We start from the raw sequence: 26,410 nt of genomic DNA on the forward strand, positions 1-26,410 counted from the left end.
TAAAGCTGCCAACGCCTTGGCTATCGTGGCCCGATACGACAGGGAGCTCTGGTACAAACTGGCTCCCCTGCTGGACTTCTTGCCGGACGACAAGAGGGCAGAGGCCCTGGAGATCCTGCAGGAAGGTGAGATGGCTTCGGACCACGCCATTACCGTTGCAACGGACATCTCCGACACTGGGTTCCGCCAGTTGGGCAACGGCGTTTGCCTTAGGCGGCGTGGATGGCTCAAGGCTACGGACTTCCGTCAAGACGTTCAGACCAGAGTCCTGGACATGCCCTTCGATGGGAACAACCTGTTTGGGAAGACGGTGGACGATTCCCTTCAGGCCATTAAAGCGGACACCGAGACGGCCCGGGCCCTTGGAGTTCTGCAACAGCGACGGACGCCCTTTCGGAGCAGCGGAGGCAAGGGTGCCTCCAAAGGTTCCGGCGGCGGTTTCTCCTCCTACCGTCAAGCGGCCCGCTCGTCATCTCAGGAGGCCTACAGAGGACGAGGCAAGCCTGGCGGACCCCGCCGTCGTCGCCAAGGACAAGGCGCTAAAGCCTCGTCGAAGCAGGATTGAACCGGCCGGGGGGTCGGGCCCCCACCGAAGCACCCCGGTGGGAGGCCGGCTGGCGAGCTTCGTCAGCGTGTGGGAGTCCATCTCCACCGACCGTTGGGTGCTGGACGCCTTGGCCCGGGGCCACGCGCTCGAGTTTCAAAGAAAGTGTCCGCGCGTCCCCCCTGTGGCCAGGAAAGAACTTCACGTCCCTCAACTTCTCCTGGAGGTGAAGGCGATGCTCAAGAAGGGCGCCATCGAACTCGTCCCAAAGAGGCTTCGGGGCTCCGGAGTCTACTCGAGATACTTCCTCGTGAAGAAGAAGACGGGGGGATGGCGCCCCATCCTGGACCTGCGACGTCTGAACAAGTTCATCAAGACGCAAAAGTTCCGGATGGTCACCCTCCAGCACGTCCTGGGTCAGCTGGAGGAAGGAGACTTCCTGTCGTCGTTGGATTTGGAGGATGCCTACTTCCATATTCCCATCTTGAAGGGGCACCGAAAATTCCTCAGGTTTGTGGTCCAAGGGCGGCATTACCAGTTCAAAGCCCTCCCCTTCGGTCTACGGTCGGCACCCAGGGTGTTCACCAAGTGCCTCGCACCGGTGGCGGCTCAGCTGCGCCACGAAGGGATCCACGTCTACCCCTACCTGGACGACTGGCTCATCCGGGCCAAGACAAGGGAGCTCGCCGTGGTTCACACGGCAAGGACCGTCCAACTTCTCACGGACCTGGGATTCTCCGTGAACTACGCCAAATCCCACCTGGTACCCGCGCAAGACACTCTGTTTCTGGGAGCGAGGCTCAACACAGTGTCCCTTCTGGCCTCCCCGTCGGAGGAGAGGACCAGGACCATCCTGGGCAAGGTGCAGCGGATGTTGGTGGCCGACGCGGCCAAGGTGAGGTCCATCAAGTCCCTCCTCGGAATGATGTCTTCCTGCATCTACCTCATTCCCATGTGCAGGCTCTGGATGCGCCCGTTGCAGGAGTTCCTGGACGCGCGCTGGATCCAAACGACGGGCAGCTTCGAGGAAAGGATCACACTCGACGAGAGTTTCCGACGAGCGATCCGGTGGTGGGGCACCCGCGCGCATCTGACGGCGGGCATGGACTTCCAGACCCCAGCCCACCAGGAGACAGTGACCACGGATGCCTCCCTGGAAGGGTGGGGAGCGCACACCGAAAATCTGCACGCAAGGGGCCTTTGGCTCCCGACGGAGAAATCCTTACATATCAATGTCCTGGAGCTCCGTGCAGTGTTTTGGGCCCTCAGGTCCTTCCTTCCGTCCCTCAAGGGCAAGGTGGTGAGGATCTTCACCGACAACACCACCACCATGTTTTACATCAGAAAACAGGGCGGAACCAGGTCCCCAGCACTATCCAAGGAGGCGCAGGACCTGTGGCATTGGGCAGTCGCCCAAGGGATGTTTCTGGTGCCGTTTCATCTGGCAGGGATAAGAAACACCATCGCCGACTCACTCAGCAGGGAGCTGCGCTCGTGCCACGAGTGGGAACTACGGCAGGATCTAGTGGATCGCCTCTTCCGACGGTGGGGCACACCCCAGATCGACCTGTTCGCGACGGCGACGAACTCCAAGTGCCGGAGGTTCGCCAGCAGGTTTCCCCAGGCGAGGAGCATGGGCGATGCTTTCTCGTTCCCCTGGGAGGGCCTGTTCCTCTACGCGTTCCCTCCTTTGCCACTGCTAATCCGGCTCGTCAACCAGCTCAAGAGGTCACGGTGCAGGATGATCCTCGTCGCACCTGCGTGGCCGAGGCAGATATGGTTCCCGGACCTTCTGGACTTGTCAGCGTCCCCGCCAATCAAGCTGCCGGTGGACGCGGATCTGCTCTCCAGGGAAGGAGGCGCCATCCTCCACCACGACCCGAAATCGCTGAACTTGCAGGCCTGGCTCCTGCAGCGCTAGAGTTTGGAGGATACGACATACCGGCCGACTGCAGAGAGGTTCTTGCAAAGGCCAGGGCGTCCTCGACTCTTAAATGCTACGGACACAAATGGAAGAGGTTTTCTGTCTGGTGCCACGCACAGAAGATTAACCCTCTATGGATTACGGCTCCCCAAGTTCTGCCGTACCTGCTGACGCTGGCTAAAGCTGGACTGGCACACGCGTCCATCAAGATTCATCTTGCTGCGATCTCCCGATACACCAGAACCACGGGACGGACGTCCTTGTGGTCTCATCGTCTGGTGAAAGAGTTCATGAAGGGACTGTTCAGATCGTTCCCGCCGGTGAAGGCTCCGGCCCCGGCGTGGGAGCTCAACGTGGTACTGACCAAGCTCATGGGACCTCCGTTCGAGCCTCTGCACTCGGCCCCGTTGAAGTTTCTGTCGTGGAAAACAGCGTTTCTTGTGGCCATCACCTCCGCACGACGGGTGGGAGAGATCCAGGCCCTTTCCTGCAAGGCCCCGTACTTGACTTTTCACGACACGAGGGTAGTGCTCAGGACGCACCCCTCCTTCATGCCCAAGGTACCGTCGGACTTCCATCTCAACAAACCCTTGGTGTTGCCTGTATTCTTCCCGTCGCCTTCGTCGCCGGCTGAGAGGACTTTGCACTCGCTGGATGTGGCTAGAGCGCTGAAGTTCTACGTGGACCGCACGAAGTGTTTTCGGAAGACGTCACAACTCTTTGTGAACTTTGGACCTGTCAATCAGGGGAAGGCTCTCTCGAAGGCTTCCATTTCCAGATGGCTCTCCGGCTGTATCATGTACTGTCATCGGTTGGCAAACCGACCGCTGCCCGGCCGTCCGAGAGCCCATTCCACCAGTGCGATCGCAGCTACCACGGCGTTCCTTTCTGGTGTGCCCCTGCTGGACATATGCAGGGCTGCTACGTGGAGGTCGACGCACACCTTCACGAAGTTCTACTGCGTCGATCGGGATTCCAGGGACGAGTCCAGGGTCGGCCAAGCAGTGCTGCGCAACCTGTTCGCCTGAGGTGAGCCTGGTGAGGAGGTAAGATGCTTAATGTTGAGTTTGATGCAATGCTTAATGTTGAGCCTTTGCCACCTCCCGTGGTTGTACATGTGTGTACTGCTATGTATTCTTTATTCATGAGCATGTGAATCCATGCCAGACCCCATGCTGGAGAAGGAACAAGTTACTTACCTGTAACTGTTGTTCTCCAGCATGGGTCTGGCATGGATTCACATGCGAACCCTCCCGCCTACCCCTCTGCGGCTCTTCACTTCGTCATACTGCCACTTCACGTGCTTCCAAATCTGAAGATGGCTGCCAGAGGCGGTGCTTAGGTAGAGGGCAGTCATTGGCTGTGGTCAGTATGACGCAGAGACCAGTGATTGGTTATTACTACGAAAGACAGATCAGAAACGAAACTGATACTGGTTTTTTCTTTACCGAGGATTCCCAGCCTGACGACGGGGAATATTCATGAGCATGTGAATCCATGCCAGACCCATGCTGGAGAACAACAGTTACAGGTAAGTAACTTGTTCCTTATTTTAGGGTCCGGGAGTAAAAACGTATTGAAAAATTCGACATTTTTTTTTTTCTACATTTTCTTTTCGAAATGATGACTTTCGACATTATTGTTTTCGAAATTATCACTATAAACCAAGGAAATCATCCAATTTACCAACTCCTTGATGACAGTAGATGTTCAAGTGAACTCGTAACTCATTAGACAGGCACTCCAGTTCTACTGCCAGGATACCTTAGGGTAGATTAGGAATTTTACATGCTGTTATAGAAGGGTCAGATTTTAGAGCAGTCATTAGGCCTCAACAGGGCCTACCTCTCCCACTGGATTTTGCAGTTTGACAATAAATCTGATACCCATCGAGAACCGGATTAAAGGTAAGCCAAGTCTCCTCTAGTAGAATACACTGCGCATTTCGCAATATCTCTACCACTGGCCAATTTGAATAAAGATGTGAGTGCCCCCTAGTATTCCACGAGATAACCTTCAATGCGCCATTTGCTTTATTAACAGGGGGCTGACATTTTCATTGTTGAAACCGCTGATTGATGGTTTGCGAAACCAGAAATCTGCAGTTTCAACGATGAAAATGTCAGCCCCCTGTTAATAACACTTATACTCAAGGTTTTCTAGTAAAATATGTATTTATTCATTTAACGGACAGTTTTCAATAAGCCTTCTTTAAAAAGGGCAATATGCAACAGTAAAAATATACTTCATAATACTTCCTCAGATTTAAGATAAGCATGTAGATACCCTTTTGGAATGCCACACACACACTTCCTACACGCTGAGGTGACTTCAGTTTCTAGGACAGTCTGTTTGATGTATCACTTTTTACACTTAATACAATTCTGAGGTTGTGGAAAGGAAAAGGGTAGGGAAGGAAGGAAAAAGGTTAACAGGTTCTCAGAGCATGTGAATACTTTTCAATCTCCCAATGAAGTCTAGATTAGATCTTTCCCAGAAATACAAGGTAAAGTATGCACCACCTATGAGGGGACATTTGGAACCAAAGACAATGGGCCAGAAGAGTCTACAGGAAGTCAGGACAGCCAAAGTCAATTTGAACAATGTCTATGGAGCTGAGGCACTTCTGTAGATAGCACAGAAGTCTTGCGCAATTTTTTAGAGAGCTTGTAGCAAAAGAATCACTGTTGGGCCACAAGCTGTTAGGCTTGTGAAGGGCAGAGCTGGAATCAACTCTGCAAAAAGCAACTACTGCAAGTCTCCAGTGAGAGCAAGCAAGCTACAGACAAAAGAGAGAAGTGCCCCTTAGTCAAGACAGTACCTTATTTTTGAAGAAGAGAATCCAGCTGGCTTCTGTTCTGGTTGCAGTTTTGCAGATCTTGGGTTCCTGAGCCTCAGTCATGGGGACAAGATGGAGGACGTCTGGAGGACTCCTGCACTGCAGTTTGAAGGTCAGCGGTGGCTACAGGCTGTCTTCAGATCAGCAGCACTTTGCAGTTTCAGCTACCAGCAAATAGCATCACCGCGGTTATTGGACACTTGATAGGCTTCCCTTTCTTCTGCAGTCCAGCACTCTGGTGAGGTGACTAGGGCTTGGGCCGTCATGCTTCCGGAAGGTCCTCAGGATCTTCCTGAAGCTCTGGTCTGGCTTAAAGGCGATGCAATCGACTATGGATATCTCGACATCTGGCCCTCGGTTCCTACAGCAGAAAAGAAGTACAACTAGTTGGAGAAGGTCCTCCAGCAAAGTTCGTCTTGGGGTCAGTTGGTCCCACCAACCCAAGGGAAGAAGTCGTCCGTTCCGGGGTTTCTCTAGTCGATTCGGTGTTGGAGATTCAGCACTGCAGCAGGGCTTCACTGGGCAGTTCAACGGTCCAATAGAGTGCAGCAAGCTTCTCTTCCAGTTTCCTTCATCGGATGTTTCGTCCAGTGGCAGACTCGGTCCTTGGTTCGAGAAGCCTCGCCTTTTATGCAGGTTTCTCCCATTCATGCACAGCATAGCTGTCACTAGCAAATTAGGGTGACTGTCCTGCAAGGAGAGCCAGCCAGCCAATCACCACGGGCTGCATTCAGGTAACCAAGGAGACTAAGGACCAGGTGTTTCGGGCACCTCCCTCGCTTCCTGCCCTGCCAGACACACTGGAGCCAGTTGCGGGTTTCAGCACTGAAGCCCGCCAAAGGCGAAACAAACAAAAGGGTTAAACCTGGCTTGGGGCGCAGAGTAAAACTCAAGAAAGACCCCACAAGCAAGAAATGGAGAAAAAAGAAGACCAAGACTATTTTGATAGAATGGGCACCTATGGGTGCACTACTACAGCTGAGGATTCAGCCTGCGGTAGAAACGCACACTGGTAGGAAAATTAAACCACTGCCACCAGCCATTAAAAGTAGTGAGGGTAGCATAAAAAAATGTTACATGAGTAAGTAGGAAAAGGGGCTTACCCTGCAGCACTGACACATAAGATGGGGTGTACTTACCCTACATAGGAAAAACAGGTAAGTAAAGTCAATTTCACTTTACTACTCTTGGGAATAGTAGTTCACCCAAGAGAAGGTATTTAAACCCTATGAGAAATCCAAGGGACTTCTCTGTGACACTGCACTGAAGGTGCTGTGTGTCACAATACAAAAAGGTAGATGCCTATGGAGTTTGTCAGACTCCAAAAACAAAGAAACAGAGTCCAAATCAGATCAAAAATACATGAGTGATATAAAAACGTCTCACTCACTCCAGGAAAAAAATGTAAAAACCTAAAGTCCAGCAAATGAGCTGGGGGTCTGTAAGGTTGAAGGGAATTAGCAGAGAAATGAGTATTCTCCCTAACAAGGGCTTTTTAATTTTTACTCCTGAGTGAGTGCGACTTTTTTCTCACTCTCTCATGTGGTTGTTCTGACTAGGATTTCTGTGTTTCTTACTGTTTAATGGAGTCTGTTAGGGGAGTTTTCCTAATGTCCTACTTGCAGTAAGACTTAAGTCAGGGAGAATTCCCAGAAATGTGCTAATTCCTCTCTACCTTAGAGACCCCCAGCACTTTTACTGGACTCTAGGCCTTTTTAATTTTTAACCTTGAGAGAGTGAGACCTTTTTCCCAATCTCTCATGTATTTTACTGTGATTTTAACTCTGTGTTTCCTTTGGTTATGGAGCCTAACAAACTCCTTAGGCATCATCTTTTTACATTGTGATACATAGCACCTTCAGTGCAGTGACACTGGGAATTCTTTCAGATTTCCCAAAGGTTTAAATACCTTCGCTTGGATAAACTTCTGTTTCCAAGAGCAGTAAAGTGAAATTGACTTTACTTGCATTTGTAACTTTCTAGACCCAGCACACACTATCTTACAATAGGGTGCTGGAGGGGTTACTTAGTATCACCTTTGTCTAGTTTCTCATGTGACATTTTTTTGTTAGCCTATCTACAATTAAGGGCTGGTGGCAATGGTTTACTTTTAACTACCATTGAGAGTTTTTACTGTGGGTTACGTTCGCAGCTGCAGTAAAGAACCCATGGGTGCCCATTTTGTCAAAATGGCCCCATTCTTCTTTTTTTGCCATTTCTTGTTGGAAAAGTCCTTTTTGAGATTTACTCTGCATGCCAACCAGGTTTAGTCCCTTTGTTCGTTTTGTCTTTGGCAGGATTCACTAGTGAAGCCCGCCTCTGGCTCCAGTATGTCTGGCAGGGACAGGAAATGATGGAGGTGCCCGAAACTCCCTATGCTTAATCCCCTTGGTTACAGGAATGCACCCAAAGGTGATTGGCCGGCTGGCTGTCCAGCAAGGACAGACACCCTGCTGTGTGATTGACAGCTAGGCTGGAATGAATGGGAGAAACCTGCATAAAAGGTGAGGCTTTTAGGCTTGGAAGGCAGAGTCGAGCACTGGACAAAGGAATCCGAAGAAGAACTTGGAAGAGACGCCTGTAGCAACTCCTGGACCGCTGGTTTGCCCGGTGAAGCTCTGCTGCTGTGCTGAAGCTCCGAATTCGCCTCGACTAGAGAAGCCCTGCAAGGACGATTTCTCCCCTTGAGTTGGAGGGGACCAATCCACTCCAAACTCAACTCATTTGGACATCCTCTCGAAGCTGGCTGTACTTCCACTGCTGCTGGAATCAAAGTGCCAGGGAGAGGGACACCCAATCGAGTGCATCACTTTTAAGTCAGACCCGAGCGATAGGAAGATCCTCCGGACTTCCCTGATGCAGGACTGACCAAGCCTGAGCCACCTCAACAGAGTGCTGGACCCCAGAAGCAAGGAAAGGGTTAACTTCCTTTGCATTGGGGGGGTTCAAAAGTACTTACCTGCTTCAGAATGTTTGTGTGAGCTCTTGTTTTATTCTGAAACCTCTTTACTGAACACCCATCTCAGTATTGATCTAAATCTACCAGTGATATATTAATGTCCACAGTGTCCTAGCTATTTAAGTCACCTGAGGGTGTAAGAAGTTACTGTGTGCCATCCCAAATGGGTACTTGCTGATTTAGAGATACTATTTGTGTGTTACTATTACATTGCCCCTTCTGAAGAAGGCTTATTCAAACTGACTGTTAAATAAACTAATAATTGTTTAATCAAGAAACCTTGTGTGTAAGAGTTTATTTGGATACTTGTCACTGTGAATCTCTGTGTAACCACCCTACTGCTCACATTGACCCCTCTTGAGATATGCCTGCCTGCTCAACCACACTACCAACCTGTGTAGTACATACTTATTCCAAAGGTTGGGTTCCTATTGCCAGGAGGCCAAGGTTGTTGTAGTGCACCCAAAGGGTACTGCTCCAAATCTTGCCTAACTACTTTAGTAAGCTATCCCAGTGGTTTGTAGATCCCCAACTCTTATTATAAGTCAGGACCTTGGCACTGTGGCAGAGCAGTCAGGCTTATTTTAAGAGGAAGACGTGTGCTGTAGGGAAGTACTCCGAATCTTAGTTAGCCAGGCACAACAAAGAAGCACTTACACATATGTTTATGTAAAAGATATATATTTATTATATTTAAATCAGAATCACTTTAAATACTTCAGGCGGTAACGGTAGAACAATTAGGATTATTAGATAATACACTTCAAAGGGAACTTTCACTTTTGCATTTGTTCACGGTTACATTTGTAGCAACGTTAGAACGGGAAAAGGCAAGATTATCGTATATTCGGTAATTACGCACTCGTGCGGTTTTCAACATGTTATACGCTATTTACTCTGAAAACACACATAGAAAAGTCACTTAAAGGGAGGAAAATGAGTGTTTAGTGCAAAATGAGCTTAGTTCAAGGTTCTGTAGGCGGTTTCTTTGCCTGACAAGTCGTTTAAGCCTAAAAATACAACCCTAGCTAAAGGCAGTTCAGAGAGGGCTTGAAGTCTTGGCAAACAGCGAATACTGAAGATTTCCTGCAGATTTCTTCCAGTGTCTAAAGTTACTGAAGCAGCAAGTTAGCAACTAACAAAGGAGACCTATAAACGGACTCAGTGTTAGGAAAAGTTTCTCTTTACTGCACCTTTTGTTCCATTTTAATGGACCCCCAAACTTGTTGCTTTTATTTTTGATCCTGACCTGTACTTTCTATAGTGCAGTGAAGCCTTAATCTTCACTGCACTGTCTTTTGCTCATCTTTTATGGTGAAACTGACATGTCCTTAAGGCTGGCAGTACTGAAACATTGTTTCCCTTAGTCTTGTGACTTTGTTACTACTTTTAGTAATGTGTTATCACTTGTGGTAACTTGTTATCATTGTACAATGTGTCTTACAATGTTTTCAAAAAAGAAAAATGTCCAGAAGTCCAGCAAATAGTGCTGAGGGAGAGGGAATGTTCATACTTTCTTGAGAGACCATCAGCATTCTTATGTTGGGTATCTGACCTGTACTCAATAGTGAAGTCAAAGCTCTGTAGGCTTATGGACCACCTGAGCAATTTTGGGTTTTCTCCTTTCATCTGCATCAGCCTCCTTAAGTGGTCAGTTTGAATCTTGAAAGTAGTTCCGTAGCCATATGGTCTGTATTTCCTCAGGGCCCACACAATAGAAAAAAATTGATGTTCAATAGTTGCCCACCTGGATTCCGTGTTTTTAAATTTTCTACTGATAAAGCAGATGGGGTGCTCCCTGCCTTTGCTATCAAATTGGCTCAAGACTGCTCCTAAATCTGTGTTGGAAGCGTCAGTTTGGACTAGGAAGTCCTGAGTCTAATCTGGAGTTCTCAGCACTGGAGCTTTACACAGGTCATCTTTCAGCCCTGGGAGGCTTTGTCACAGTCCTCATTCCACCTTTTTAGGGTACCTTGGAGAGGATATGGTATTCAGGGGAGTAGCTGCGGTCCCATAGTTCTCAATGAAGTTCCTCTAATAACCAGTAAGTCCTAAGAAGGCTCTTACTTGAGTAGTTGGAATGGCCCAATCTTGTACAGCCTGTACTTTGCCGGGTAAGGGTTTTATCACCCCTACTCCTACTTCATGAACTAAGTAGACCACTTTACTCTGCCTAACTTGGCATATACTTGCTTTGATGGTCAGATTGGCCGGTTGAAGGGCCAGCAACACATGTCCCAGGTGGTCAAGATGTTCTTTCCAGGTAGGGCTGAACACTGTCATCCAAGTATGCCATGTAGAATTTCTCTAACCCATTCAGAACATGGTTAACCATTCTCTGGAATGTGGCAGGTGCATTCTTTAAGCCAAAGGCCATAACCCTTAACTGGTACAAGCCTTCTGGAGTTGAAATTCGCTGTCTTCTCCTTAGACAGTTTAGTCATCGCAATCTGCCAATAACCACTTGTCAGGTCAAAAGTACTGAGAAATTTTGCTGAGCCCAGCTTATCCACTAGTTCATCTTTCCTTGGCAAGGGATGGGCATCAGTCTTGGTGTCATGGCCACTTGCCCAGGAGCGGCACTCAAGTGGAGGGAGCAGGGGGCATCATGGTTCACACACGTCCCTTTGGGACGTTTATACGTGGGGGGGCCTGGATTGACGCAGTCCTGGCGCCTTTGGCACCAGGCTCATGGAAGAATGTAAACAGGACATTTTTTGGAATGGAACAGAACTCTTTTATTATGGGCAGGAATACATTTAAGAACTCAGTTGTGTGTAACTAGTCCGGCTGTGGCTTCCATCTGCATCTGCAACTTCTAGGAGTGGCAGGGTGTGGCAAGCATGACTGAGCTAGGGAGCATGGCCTTAAGAGCTCAGCTATAAAAGCCAGCCCAACCCCAAGACATACGCTCCGCGTTATTCTGCACCTCTGTTCAGCGTAACGCTCACCGTTGCCTGTGATTCAACTTACCTGGAGAGATCCTGCCATCTACATCCGTACTTACCATCTGGAGGATCCTGCTCTCAGTACGCTTCTTCCTGGCACCGCGGCTCACCTGCAAACATCTCGGAACGCAGACATCTTCTTGGCAACGCGACTCACTTGCCAACATCTCAGGACGCAGACCGCATCGTCTGGGCACTGCGGCACGACGCACTCCATCCGAACTCGCAGCACCTGCAGAAGAAAGGCAAAAGACAAGGTTAGACACTTGACAGACATTACGTTAAGGGCACGCTGCCATTAAACCTTCCGTCTTCCCTAAAACCAACACTCACCTGCTGCCGGACATCGCAGTCGCATCCATCTACCACTCGGCTGCGTTCCGCACCTCCACAGCCGTTGTTAGGCCGCATTTCCATCTATTTGGGAGAAAACAGAGGAACGTTATTCAGTGAAAAACAACATTGAGAGCATTAACATCAAGACATTGAGCGAAAGCAAAAGGAGGGGCTTAGTCGCAGCTGGACTGGACTATTACTCAGGAATCAGTGAAGGACCTAGATCCCATCAACAAGCGCCCCTGCCAGAAGTAGAAGGACTGAGATCTCATCATTCACACTTACCAGGTGAGCCTTATGGGCCGGTATGTGCCCACAGATATCGCACCTTGGGTCGAAGGGTTTGTGAGATACCACAGTCACCAACGATTGTCGCCGCCCACAGCTGATCCGCAGGGTACAAAACCAGAAGGGGGTGATCTAACTCCAAGGAAGGCTACAACCGGGACCCAATGCCTCCGCAGAGACCAGGTGAGCGTAACAGAACGCAAAGCCTCAACAACTCTCTGCCTGGGCATTATGGAAACTTCTGAGACAGATCTGTTGGCTCAACTACTAGGGGAATTACGGGCTAAACTACATGCCTCACGACAAGAGACCAGTGCATTAAGGCGGGATCTTATCACAACTCTGGAAAGAACCGACGATATAGCAAGACAGGTGCTACAGGCACAAGCAGGACAGGTTCCCTTGCCTGGGATAAGCCACGCTGCTCCGCCACAACATTCCGCACCGGTTCAGGTAGTCCTTCCAAGGGCAGTGCCTTTAGCTCTGCCCGAACGCTTCAATTGCGACCCAAACAAATTTGACATATTCATGCACCAATGTCGCCTACATTTCTTGTTCAGGCCGGGAGCCTTATCTAATGATCAAGCCAAAGTGGCATTTGTACTCTCATATCTAGGTGGTAATTCGGCGGACTGGTCATTACCATTAGTAACCCAAGATGATCCTTTGCTTCGGAACTTTGGGGGTTTCCCACACGAGATGGAGAAATTGTTTGCCCGACCTGCTCAGGGACAAGCCCTGGACAACGAGCTACTGTCACTCAGACAGGCAAATCAAAATCTATTAACCTACATTGCAGCTTTCAATCATCTCGTAGCCCAAACCAACTGGCCAGAAGAGAAAAGGACTACACTCCTCTATCGAGGGCTACGTGGGGAACTTAAGGATGTGTTGGCGCAAGTTGTGAACCCACCTGCGGGATGTGCAGACTACATAGACCTAAACAAAGTAGAGTTCAATAGGTGCACACCAAAGTAAAAAACGTCTACTGAATACTTAATATAAACGTAAAGTGTTCTGGGTGCTGGGGAGGAATACAAGCCCTGACACGGAGCTTGTGCAAAACATGAACATGAAAAAAGTGTCTATTTCTAAAGACACTCCCATCGCCGCCTGCACACCATTAAAGCTGCAAAATCAGTCAAGACAATGTTTACATTTTTTCAATAATGTAATAAAGTTGTACATATAAAGCAAGGTAAACCAAGATCATTTGATCCAGAAACTTCTGGTTAACATTTGAATGTAAATAAACAGAAAAAGTTCATCATAACGGCCATCATAAAACAAAAGAATGTATATATGCAATATTCTTGTGATGAATTCGGCGGTGGAGGAAGTCCAGTATATTGGGCCTCCAAGGCCTCCATAGCCCATTGCATGGTCGCGGCCATCAAAGAAGCTTACGAGGGACAGTATGGGCCACTGCTGGCCAAAATGCACGCCCAGCGGTCAGAGCCAAGGCAACGGCCATCGCATTCCAGTGGCATGTCCCCTGGAAAGTCATAAGCAGGGCGGCCATATGGGCCACCCCTTTGGCTTTCTGCAAGCACTACTCTTTGGATGTCGGCTCCAGATCATAGCATCATTCGGACAGGCGGTTGTTAAAAAATGGTTTGCTTAAGGAGGGTCTCCTCTACACCCTGAGGCTACACTCAGTTGTAATTGCCCATGCAGTATTGAGGAAAGGGGATGGGAGTTATTATAAGTTACTCCCAGTAGTGACTAACATACTCTTTGTCCATAGTCCCCTTTCTTCCATACGTCCCACCATCCTCCCCCCTAATAAAACTGGTGTCATTAGGCAGAGCCAAGGCAACGGCCATCGCATTCCAGTGGCATGTCCCCTGGAAAGTCATAAGCAGGGCGGCCATATGGGCCACCCCTTTGGCTTTCTGCAAGCACTACTCTTTGGATGTCGGCTCCAGATCATAGCATCATTCGGACAGGCGGTTGTTAAAAAATGGTTTGCTTAAGGAGGGTCTCCTCTACACCCTGAGGCTACACTCAGTTGTAATTGCCCATGCAGTATTGAGGAAAGGGGATGGGAGTTATTATAAGTTACTCCCAGTAGTGACTAACATACTCTTTGTCCATAGTCCCCTTTCTTCCATACGTCCCACCATCCTCCCCCCTAATAAAACTGGTGTCATTAGGCAATGTTAAACTATTGTCAACGCATCTATGGGGACTGAGGTGTGGTGCCGGAGGGCAGAGTCAGTGCAGCGCATGCTCCCAGGGCCGCACCCATCACGTGTCTAAATTTAAAAGGAAAGGTTATTTTTGGTGAAAAAGTTTGGTCTCCTGTCCCTTTGGACGCCCATGCAGTATGGAGGAAAGGGGACTAAGTTAGTCACTACGGTTTCCAGGTGCCACAAGACAAGGAGGATGAGGAGCAGCGGTGGGTGGATATGGTTACTTACCTGCAACTGTTGTTCTCCAGCATGGGTCTGGCATGGATTCACATGCTCATGAATATTCCCCGTCGTCAGGCTGGGACACCTCGGTCAAAGAAAAAAAGTGTTTCAGTTTTGTTTCTGAACTGTCTTTCTCCTATAAACCAATCACTGAGCTCTGGGTCATACTGCCCCAGCCAATGACTGCCCTCTACCCAAGCCTCTCCCCAGGCAGCCATCTTCATATTTTTACCGCACATTCAAGTGTTGGGAGTCCTTGCTTTTCGCTCTTCGAGCATTTCCGCGGTCTTTCACTTTTTGTTAGGAAAACTAAATGTTTCGGTCAATTGAGCCAGTGTGCTCCATCGATTATCCTTCCGACTAACGGGGATCAATTTTTTGGCTCTTTTCAGTGCCCCTCAAAGGCTGATTTCATCGAGTGTTCTTCTTGGATGTTTCCAGAAGTTGTTCTGGGCTACACCACGTGGATCATGTTGGACGAGAAGGAAGGCGCTTGCCTCTTCAAGCTTTGCTCTGGCTGCGGTTTGCGGAATATGCACATGGACGACAAACATTCCTAGTGTCTGTACTGCCTGCACCCGACGCATAAAGAAGAAAATTGTGTGATTTGCCGTGGCTTCACGAATAGCACGATGAAGGATCGACACCAACGGTTGGAGTTGTGGCTGCAGGCCAAGGCCTCTGCCCCGGGTGGTGCCCAGGGGCATGCCTCTCCCGGATCCGGCAAATCTGAGCAGGCTTCTAAGTCCTTTGAGGGCGCCCAACCCATGGGGGTCCAACAAAAAAACAACCACTGCGAGCCTGCTTCCGTCAGGGACGCCTCTGGTACCTGTCCTGCGACGGTCGGGGTGCGATTGTCATCCCCATCTGCATTGATCTCCAGTCACCACTCTGGTTCTTCATCCAAGAGGAATTCAGCTACCCCGGGGAAGCTGAGAGAGACTCCGGAGAAGGCCAAACAGGCCATGGCCAAGCAGGGTGCGGTGTCCGGCCTACACGTGAAGGAGAAGGCCAAAGTACAAAAAAAATGTGTCCGACCCGGCCGTGAAGGAGAAGGCCAAGCAGGCTAAGACCCAGGTGCACCAGGCCAAATTGTCACCCTCCATCGAGTTGGTGGTGGCGTCACTCTCGAATGCCGTAGGGGTGGACCCGGCCCTGGGTACCCCGACGGCGGCCAGGGTGTGTCTACCTCCCAGGAGTGAGGCTTCGAGCAAGCCATTTGAGAAGACCCCAGAGAAGAGGATGTCGGACCTCAGCCCGAGAATGATCCCTCAGGACCCGAAGAAAGGGGCGGGTGGCGGTGAAGGCCTCCAAGGAACAGGCATTTCTTTGTCCGATGAAGATGGGATCCTTTCCATCCACACCGTGGGGACGACGACGATGGGAACATCGGGGAAATCACCCCAGGATGGGGGCGACAACAACGGAATTAACATCTATGGAGTGGTTGACGAAGGGTCCAGAGACGACGAGGGCCTTGGGCCCAGCACGCCTACATCCCAGGTACTGCCGAAAGATCTTTCACTGGACATCCTTTCGACCGTCCACACGCTGGTATCAGAGATACAGAGAAGGATGGCAACGGCGCAGCTGCCCGCTCCACCCGCAGCACCAGCTCTGGCCACCATGTTGACACCAACCACTGGCAAAGAAGAGGAGGCGGCATCTCACACCTCCATGCCACCCTCTCCCCCTAGGAAGACAGAGTCAGACACAGCAACAACGGGCATGGATGACGGCGGAATGGGGGACCTCCCGTCGCCTCCTCCCAGGGCCTCCCCGCCGGACGAAGTAGGATCCTTTCATGCAATGATCGCCCAAGCATCAGAGCTTTTCCAACCGAAAGAAAAGAAGAAGGAAGGCTTCTTAGATCAGCGGCGGGAGGCGAAGAGGAAGACCATCCTTTCGGTCCCATTCCTGGACGATATTTGGGATGAAGGGCTGGCTCTGATGAAGAACCCTTCGACAGCCCCACCGAAGAGAAACCGGCTAGAGAAAAAGTACAGGGTGCCGGACTCTGCACCCAAGTGCCTATGGTCTCAACTGTCGACGGACTCTGTGGTCTCGGCGGCCACCAGGAAGAAATCATTGAGTTTGGCGCCTTCTTCTTCCTCCCCTCCAGACAATGAGGGGAAGAAATTGGATTCTATGGGTAGAAAGGTTATCTACTCGGCGGCGACGATGGTGAAGTCTGCCAACACTCTCGCCATCGTGGCCAGATACGACCAGGAGCTGTGGTTTAAGCTGGCTCTGCTACTGGACTTCCTCCCCAATGACAAGTGGGTAGAGGCTCTGGAGATCCTTCGAGAAGGCGAGGTGGCGTCGGTCTACGCCATCACGGTGGCCCTGGACATTGCGGACACGGGTTTCCACCAGATGGGAAACAGCGTCTGCCTTCGCCTTTCGTGGCTGGCTCAAGGCCAACAACTTTAGACTGGAGGTCCAGACGAGGGTCTTGGACATGCCCTTTGACAGGGACAACCTGTTCAGGAGGGCTGTGGACGAATCCCTCCAGGCCGTCAAGATGGACACAGAGATGCAACGGCATCCAAAGATGATGCCTATGGAGTTGATCAGACTCCATAATTCAAAAAGAAACAAACACAGAAAACACATTGAATTGGAAAGTTCAAAGTCCCAAAGTATAGCAAAAGAGCTGGAGGGCTCTAAGGTGGGAAGAATTGGCACATTTATGAGAATTCTTCCTAACATCCTGCAAACCACCTTACTTGACTTTGCACGATACAAGGGTGGTGCTGCGGATGCACCCCTCTTTCATGCCAAAGGTGCCGTCAGACTTCTTAACAAGCCCTTGGTGTTACCTGTGTTTTTTCCGGCTGAAAGGACTTTGCACTCGCTGGATGTGGCTTGAGCGCTTAAGTTTAATGTGGCCCGCAGAAAGAGTTTCTGAAAAACCTTTCAGCTTTTTGTGACTTTGTTGCTGTGAACCATGGGAAGGCCCTGTCCAAGGCTTTCATTTGTAGGTGGCTCTCCGGCTGTATCACCCATTGTCACCGGTTGGCAAACCGACCGTAGCCTGACCATCCTAGAGCCTATTCTACCAGAGCGGTCGCTGCTACGACTGCGTTTCTGTCTGGTATGCCCCTGCTGGACATCTGTAGGGCAGCTACGTGGAGGTCGACGCACACCTTCATGAGATTTTATTACTTCGACAGGGATTCCAGGGAGGAGTCTTGAGTCGGCCAAGCAGTGCTGCGAAACTGTTCGCTTGGAGGTGAGCCTTGTGAGGAGGTAAGAGATTGCTTCTGTTGAGCCTTGCCACCTCCCATGGGTGTGCATGTGAACTGCTATGTATTCTTTATTCATGAGCATGTGAATCGATGCCAGACACCATGCTGGAGAAGGAACCAAGTTACTTAGCCTTAACTGTTGTTCTCCAGCATGGGTCTTGCATGGATTCACACGCAAACCCTCCCGCCTATCCCTCTGCGGCTCTTCTCTTGGTCTTACTGCCACTTTACGTGCTACCAAATCTGAAGATGGCTTCCTGGCGAGGTGCTTAGGTAGAGGGCAGTCATTGGCTGGGGCAGTATGACCCAAAGCTCAGGGATTGGTTTATAGGAGAAAGACAGTTCAGAAACAAAACTGAAACACTTTCTTTCTTTTACCGAGGAGTCCCAGCCTGGCGACAGGGAATATTCATGAGCATGTGAATCCATGCCAGACCCATTCTGGAGAACAACAGTTGCAGGTAAGTAACCATATCCACCCACCGCTCCTCCTCCTCCTTGTCTTGTGGCGCCTGGAAACACTAGGACCAATAAAATAAAAAAAATATTCAGTAAGGTACAACCTATTTCCACACAATTTAGTAAATGGGAAGCATTTGTGTCTCAAGGGTCATCTGTGCAGATATTGAAGTCTCCTTAACCATTTATATATTTGCAAGAGTAGAGATGGATAACAAATAGTTGGATAATTTATCTGTGCAATCACTTTTTTGAGGATTATGGTGATTGATAAAATAAGGTGAAAGCACTAACATCTGTAGATGAGGCTTAATGTACCTCATAATGTACGAGAGAATATATTTCGGTACAATTTATTTGGTGCAGGTTGAGGCGGTTCTTAAATAATGTCAAGACCACCTCCTTTTTTTTAAATCTGGCCAGTCTAGATGATTAAGTGACTAACATGATGCGGGAAGGTTTAGCTTCTAAGGGCCAGTGGCATCATTAAGTCATGGTTCTTTGATCAACCATGATGTTGCAATTTAATCCGAAATAAAATTGTGGATGAAGTGAGCATGAGCAGCTGCCAAACGGATATTAAGAAGGTTTTAACTTTGAGGAAATGGCAGTTTCTTATCGGGTAGGACTAGAAAAATGGGTTAATCAGAATATTAGGATATATGATACGTTAAGTATGGTATTACCAAGGAGCTAAGACCATGTCCAAAGTGAAATTGAATAAGGGGCATGATGACAAAAAAATGTTAAAAGCTGGAGAGTTTGAAACCACTAAATCGAATAGATTCGAAACATGGCTATAGAAAGCATGGGTAATATAGTTAATGAAATTATATAGTGGACGGTGCAACAATGAAAGTGTCTAGTGGTCAGACCACACAACAGAAAGAAAGAACAACAATTGTTAAAAAAGTAAAGTGCTTACATGCAAGCTATATCAAGAAGGAAGTAAAATTGAAATAAATCCATAATAAACAAATATGTGCAGTAAAACAGTCAATTGATGGAGAATGGTAAATATACTTGAATTAATGCAGTTAATACATTCACTCATATTGTAAATGCATTATTGCAATGTATGTATTTTTCTTGACACTAAATATTTATAGCTGAAGTGTATTCTTGCACCTTGAAACACTTGTGTATAGGCGTGTTATAAATGCCATATCATATATTGCAAAGGTAGCTATTTCTAATGTGTATCTTGAATTTGTGGTATTTTGGCAGCAGTTCTGAAATGTTTATTGCCCTTGATCACTATGTTTAATTATCATGTGTGTGTTGCTATTATGTTTAGCACTGTGCCCTAGGTGGCCAGAATTAATGTGGAGTGTTGATGTTGTCATTAGAGATTATTACATTATTTTAAATATGGGTTAAAATGTCTAGTTCCCTTCTGCCTCACCCTTACCTATATGTGTTGGGTCCTGGCCCCAAGTTAGCATGAAAAAGAGTTCACGAGTCCTGCCTTGTGTGTGTAGTGTATATTGTAAGCATTTGAATCTGGGATTGGATACCCTTCCTGAAGACCTGCTACTACAGGGAAGAAGATTCACATTTGTCTCATCTGACTGAAAGCTTCACAAGTACTCTAAAGTGATACTGCCTCTTGGGTATGCAGAAGTTGTTTTCCCTAATGACCTCTGTGGCCTGATGGGCTGTTATCACTCGATATGAAAATACCTCTTCCTCTTGGAAACCAGAGCAGTTTAAGATGCATCAGGCACTGAAATGGCCCGTCATTTATCTGCTGAGAATCCACCTGCTCTGCGGACTGAGTTTCAGAACACATCCTTCCTTTTAGATCGGGGCAGACCATTCTGGATAATCACTACGTCAATTAAAAGCGAGGCCAAAGCAATTGGCACATAGATGATATCTGGACAGATCCTTGATGGGCAGAATTCTCATTTCTGTGCTAATCCCCTTCAACCTTAGAGACCCCCAGCTATTTTGCTAGACTTTAGGATTTTTAATTATTATCCTGGAGTGAATCAGACCTTTTTCTCACTCTCGCATGTATTTTTGATCTGATCTGGACTCTGTGTTTCTCTTGGTTTTGAAGTCTGACAAACTCCATCGGCATCTACTTTTTGTGTTGTGACACACAGCACCTTCAGTGCAGTGTCATAGAAAAGTCCTTTGGATTTCTCATAAGTGTTCCCAAGAGTAGTGCAGTGAAATTGACTTTACGTACCTGTTTTTCCTATGTAGATCCAGTACACCCCATCTTATATGGAAGTACTGGGGGTTACTAGCAGCCCCTTTTTCTACTTACTCATCTAACAATTTATATGTTACCCTCACTACCTTTAATTGCTGGTGCCGGTGGTTTCATTATCCTACCATTGTGCATTTTTACCGCAGGCTGAATCCTCCCATTTGTCAAAATGGCCCTGGTCTTCTTTTTTTCGCCATTTCTTGCTTGTGAGGTCGGTCTTGGGTTTTACTCTGCACGCCAAACCAGGTTTACCCCTTTGTTCATTTTGCCTTTGGCAGGCTTCTGTGCTGAAACCCGCCTCTGGCTCCAGTGTGTCTGGCAGGGCAGGAAGCAAGGGAGGAGCCTCCTTGGTTACCTGAATGCACCCATTCATGATTGGCTGGCCGGCTGCCCTTGGAGGACAGGCACACTGCTGTGTGAGTGACAGCTAGGCTGTGCATGAATGGGAGAAACCTGCATAAAAGGCGAGGTCTCTTGAACAGAAGGCAGAGTCGACCACTGGAAGAAACATCTGACGAAAGAACTTGGAAGAGAAGCTTGCTGTACCCTCCTGGGCCGTTAAATTGCCCTGTGAAGCCCTGCTGCAGTGCTGAAGCTTCAACTTCGTATCGATTAGAGAAGCCCGGAACGGACAACTTCTTTCCTTGGGTTGGTGGGACCAACTGACCCCAAGACGATCTTTGCTGGAACCCCTCTCGCTGCACTTTCTTGCTGCTGTTGGAACCGACTGCCAGGGGTCAGGAATACCAGAAAAGCATAGTCTATAAGCAGGACCAAAGCTCCAGGAAGATCCTGAGGACCCTCCCAAAGCAGGACGACCCAAGCCTGAGCCACCTTAACAGAGGGCTGGACCCCAGAAACAAGGGGAGCCCATTAATTGTCCAAGAACCGCAGTGGTGCTATTTGCCGGTAGCTGAAACAGCAAATTGCAGCTGATTTGGAAAGAGCCCGTAGCCGCCGACGACCTTCGCACTGCAGGGCAGGAGTCCTCCAAATGTCCTCCCTCTCGTCCCCACGACTGAGGCCCAGGAACCCAGCAACTGCAGGTCTGCGACCATAACAGAAGCCAGTTGGATCCTCTTCTTCCAACCTAAGGTACTGTCTTTACTGAAGGGGTACTTACCTCTTTTGTCTGTAGCTTATTAGTTCTCACTGGAGACTTGCAGTAGTTGCATTTTGCAGAGTTGCTTGCAGCTTTGTCTTTCACAAGCCTAATAGCTTGTGGCCCAATAGTGATTATATTTTTCTACAAACTCTCTAAATAACATTGTGTAAGTCTGTTGTGCTATCTGAAGAAGTGCCTCAGCTCCATACACATTGTTTCAATTGACTTTGGTTGTCCTGGCTCCCTGCAGACTCTTCTGACGCATTGACTTGCGTTTTAACTGTCCCTCATAGGTGGTGCTTGGGTTTAACATGTATTGCTGGGAAAGGTCTAACCTAGACTTCATTGGAAGATTGTAAAGTATTCACATGTTTTGAGAACCCGTTAATCTTTTTCCTTAACCTTTTCCTTTTCCACAACCTCAGTATTGCATTAAGTGTCTAAAGTGATATATCAATGTCCACAGTGTCCTAGTAATTGAAGTCACCTCAGCGTGCAGGAAGTGTGTGTGTGTGACATCCCAGAAGGGTATCTATTTGCTTAACTTAAATCTGAGGAAGTTTTGTGAAGTGTATTTTTATTGTTGCATATTGCCCTTTCTAAACAAGGCTTATTTAAAACCAACCGTTAAAGAAATAATTATTTTTCTAGAAAACCTTGAGTATAAGAATTATTTGGATACTTGTAATTGTGTATCTCGGTGTTCGATTCCTACAGCTCACATTTACCCCTCTTGAGATGGATCTGGCTGCTCAGTCACTCTACCGACTTGTGTGGTACAGACCTATACCAATAGGTTGGCTACCTATTACTAAGAGAACAAGGCTGGTGTAGTCTCCCGCAGGGTTACTACATACGATCTTGCCTAACAATTCTCACATAATTTCTATCATGACTGTAAAGGCTAGAAGAAATTTAGCTCATTTGTAAATAATGTATTTTCTTCTACAGCTCCTGTCTTCCAATAATGTTGCTGTGTATGGTGGTCTCTGTGCTCTTGCAACATTTGATCGCCAAGAGCTACAACGCAATGTCATCTCCAGCAGGTCGGTGGTGGACAGGGCAATGGGGTGGGCATTTTGGGCTCTGGTGATAATGTTTCTGTCTCTAACGCGTATTTGGTTTTCTTTTTTTAATTTGTGTTTTTGTTTAAAAAGGAAACCTTACACAATTATTTATCATAAATACATTTGTTAAAGACATGAATTCATTACATTTATAAATGCTAATATAAAAACAACAAACGCAATTCAAGAGTAACACTGCATTTCTATAAATCCCCTTAATTCATAATATAAACACATTTCCCAAAAACACATTTAACAGATATATAACACCATAATGAAATCTGTACATGAATGAATTTAAGATAATATTCAAATCGCATCCTAAAATAAGGGTAATTAATCCTTTACTAATCTATTTTGTGAAAAATGTCTCTAGTAAACCTTAAGAGTGCCTCTATGGTGGAAATATGTCTACCCTCAGTAAGTCTAGACCACAAATTACAACTAATAACAGTCTAAGTGGAATGTACGAGTCTCTCAAAGTAAATCTTTTTTTCCATAACCACTGGACATTTCATAACTAGGTGGTACAATGACTCGGGTTCTGGCAATTTACAAAGCCTACAGATTCTCTCTTTTTTTCCCAAAAGGGATGGATGTTAGCCTGTGACAGGTGTTACTACTGATATTTGTATACTCGCCTGGTCGTCAGATGTATAGATGGCCAACCTAGTATTGTGGCAGGGACCGCTCTGGGAGCTTTAGCCAAACCAGTTAAAGGTAGCAAGGCGAGTGGTCTAGGCCAAGTCTCAAGAGGCGGTGACCTTGTAAAGGGTCAACAATGAGCACTCAGGTGAAGCAGTCCAAGAACATGCTTAGACAAACATGTATAAAATACTTCTTTACTTATGACCAAATAAAACAGTGAAAAATTACTAATAACAGGTAATAATATCACACAACACTGAAAATATACATATACACAATCACTAGAGTAGGGCAAAATACATATCAAACCCCTGAAAAGGAAGGTACAGATAAGTATTAGCACTACATGTCCATAGAGTCCCTATGGGGACTTCCAGTGCCCGGGAAAGCAGACGCTTTTGGCAAGCTACTGGAGGGCTGTGTGTTTGCTGGCAGGATGTGGGCTGGGACTGTCCTGTCTGTTCTGAGTCATATGCATGGATGGGTGTGTGTGGGCTACTTCTGTCATTGACTAGTGAGGACAGCTGCTCTTAACTGGGTTTTAGGATAAGAATGGGGGCCCGGTATTAACTCTTCAGAGACCCTGGAGAAACGTGAAGGAGCCAAGACTTCTATACAGCTGTGAGACCTGCGAAGAAACCAGAGACACGTTGGAAGGAGGCCTGGCTACCAACTTCTGCTGATGTCCTGGATGAGCCCTCTCTTGCTGAAAATCTTTAGCAGCCCTGCAAAGAAGCTGCCACCATGGGAGTGGAGGGAACATCCATTCCAGACGTCTGCTTGGTACCCTGCATAGAAGAGCCTTTGGAATTGTCCCAGGATCGTCCTGTGGCTGCTCATCTCTGAGTTTGGGCTACCGTGCTGCCGACGTCACTGTTCCGAGTTTCGAGTTGGAACTTTGGGGATCGTCATCTGACCCTACAAGACTACCCTCTGCGAAATACTGCCATCCTAGCATCAAGGGGACCCGAGATAGGAGGGAAAGTCTGACCGCTGCAGTTGAGTCCCCTTGCGTCGTCGTGCTGCAGTGACCACCGTCCGAAATCACTTACCTGACCCAAGTCCAGTCCAGAGAGGGGTCCTGCATCGAGTTTTGCTGCATTCTTCATCCGAGAGTCCTTGCTCCAGTGATAGACACCAACCGGAGATCAGCTAGAACCTGCAACCCCTGCAAATCGAGGACAGCAACCTTGGACCCTCTTCCTTTGTCCTGCCAAGTCTGGGGAAGACTCGGAGTACGGGGGTAAGTTACAGTGATTCTTACCTACCCTTAAACTCCCATAATAAATCTATGGGCTTATAATAAACTTTATTCTAACACTATTGACATTGACATTAATTTCTTGCGCAGGACTTCTGAAGGTTGGGGCTACTTCTGTTCGCTTGTTTTACTTGTGCTCTGACAATTCAAATCCTTCACTGGGCCCCCGAGTTCCCCTACCTGCGTTTTTTCCTGCCTCAAAGATTCTGTGGAACTTTACCTGAACTATTGGGGAAAAAGCACCAGACAACTTAGGTTGGACATTTTAAGTTAGGGATCATTCTCTGTGGACCTAAAGTGCATAATATAACCTTACTTTTCCTTTGCAGGAGTTTGTACTGGATATTAGGCCCTCTAATAAGTGGATATAAATATGTAATCTATTTTGCTAGTGTTGTGTGATAACCCTACTTGCCAGTAGTGATTGTTCTACAGTGTGTTGTGCCCAATAAATAATGATTGTATTTTTATACATCCTGCCTAAGTGTAATCTGTGATTCCCATTCTGTGAACTTAATGTGGACACTTACAAGATCACCACCTCTGACGAACTTATCGTAAACCACCTGTCACTGCTACCTGAACTGGTTTGGCTACAGCTCAGCTCCCCAGTGTTGTCCCTGTCGCACTATAGGTTGGCCTTCTATACATCTGTCCACCAGGCCAGAGTATATAAAATCAGACCGAACACCAGGTAAGAGCAGAAACTTCCTCAAGCCAATGACAGATCGGGTCCACACATGACACCCCAGCAGTGGCCCATTCAGGAACACTGGCAGTGAAACTCAGGCATACCACTCAGGCACACTGGCACCAGTTTGTGGATTGGGACCAGACTGTCCCAGCCAACTTCCTGGCAGCAAAAAACACATAGCCCTCCAGTATGCCCAGAAAAGCTTCTTTCCCGGGCACTGGAAGTCCATATAAGGATTTTCTGCTGTCACAGGCCAGGAAGAAGGCTAAAAGCCAAAGTACATGGCAGTTTCCGGATAATAGATGAGCAAAAGACAGTGTAGTGAAGCTTATGGCTTCACTGCACTGTAAAAAGATTAGGTCAGATACAAAAATAAAAGCAAAACGTTTGGGGGTTCATAGGAATGGATGAAAAGGTGCATTAGAGAGGAATCTTTCCTAACACCAGGTAATGTTCACATTTGCCTTTCAACATCAACGAGGTCGGCACGTTACCCTGTCCCAAAGGTTTTTTTATGCCACCAAACAAGGAATTAACCGTGTCTTCCATTATTTCATTGTAAAGGCCCAAACATCTACACTGGTATATGGACCACCAGGACTGTAAACCTAGTTCAAGACATAGAATACTAATAGGAACTGGCCCCGGCAGGCCCAGAACTTCACATCATAAAGTCTGCTCCTGGCGATTTAACCATTTCCTATTCTTAAACGAGAGAAGATCTATACCACAAACCACAGCAAGGGTGACCTTTGCCCTATAGAAATATATTAATGGCAAAAGGGAGTATGCACTTTTTTCCTCTTAATGATTTTCATTAAGGACTTCAGAGAGGCTAACTTGATTTCATGTTTACCATACTCGGTTTTACCTATTGTGGAACAAAATTACAAAACCCAGGTAGGTAATTTACGTTACTACCTATATTTTCGTCCCTTTAAAGAACACTCCCTGTTCTTTCATCTTTTTCTTCTTGTTCAGTGTTAATATTGTAGACTTTTCAGGGTCAATCAAACCATTCTGATCCGTGTAGGTGAAGACTCTATTTAGGCCGCGCTGCAGCCCACAGATCGTATAGTCTAAAATGATTGTTGTCCGCATAGACTATGCAGCCGACCCTTAAATGTCTTATCCTCTTTGGTAATCTTGGGTATTGTTGATCTGTGCTCCGCAGGTCAGAAATGTACACATTAAAACGTGTAGTGGCAAGAACGCATCCCTGTCTCAGGCCAATGTCCTGCCTGTTAACTACCTGAGAAAACTCTTACCTTTGTATCCCAGAAGACCAGGATCCACCTTCCAAGAGGCAAGTTTCCCCCAAGGTTTTTCTCACAACCCTGTCAAAGGCTGAGTACAGGTCCAGACTGCCTTCCTAGGAATGAGGGACAGACACAAACTCAGGAGGAACCTGCTACCCACTGTCACTATTCCTTTCCGAAAACCTGTCTG

General features: G+C 47.6%; 1 protein-coding gene across 2 annotated transcripts in view; it reads left to right on the forward strand.

Annotated features, from left to right (window-relative positions):
• GPS1 (G protein pathway suppressor 1) overlaps positions 1-26,410 on the forward strand; it is a 559,228-nt gene that overhangs the window by 331,385 nt on the left and 201,433 nt on the right. For both annotated transcript variants that reach the window (XM_069655322.1, XM_069655320.1), the window contains exon 10: positions 22,243-22,337. In XM_069655322.1, the coding sequence (XP_069511423.1) occupies positions 22,243-22,337 (95 nt within the window). The remainder of the gene's footprint in view (positions 1-22,242; positions 22,338-26,410) is intronic.

Source organism: Ambystoma mexicanum, chromosome 3q (genome assembly GCF_040938575.1).
Source record: "Ambystoma mexicanum isolate Mex_15411 chromosome 3q, UKY_AmexF1_1, whole genome shotgun sequence".
In the NCBI taxonomy this organism is placed as follows: Eukaryota; Metazoa; Chordata; class Amphibia; order Caudata; family Ambystomatidae; genus Ambystoma; species Ambystoma mexicanum.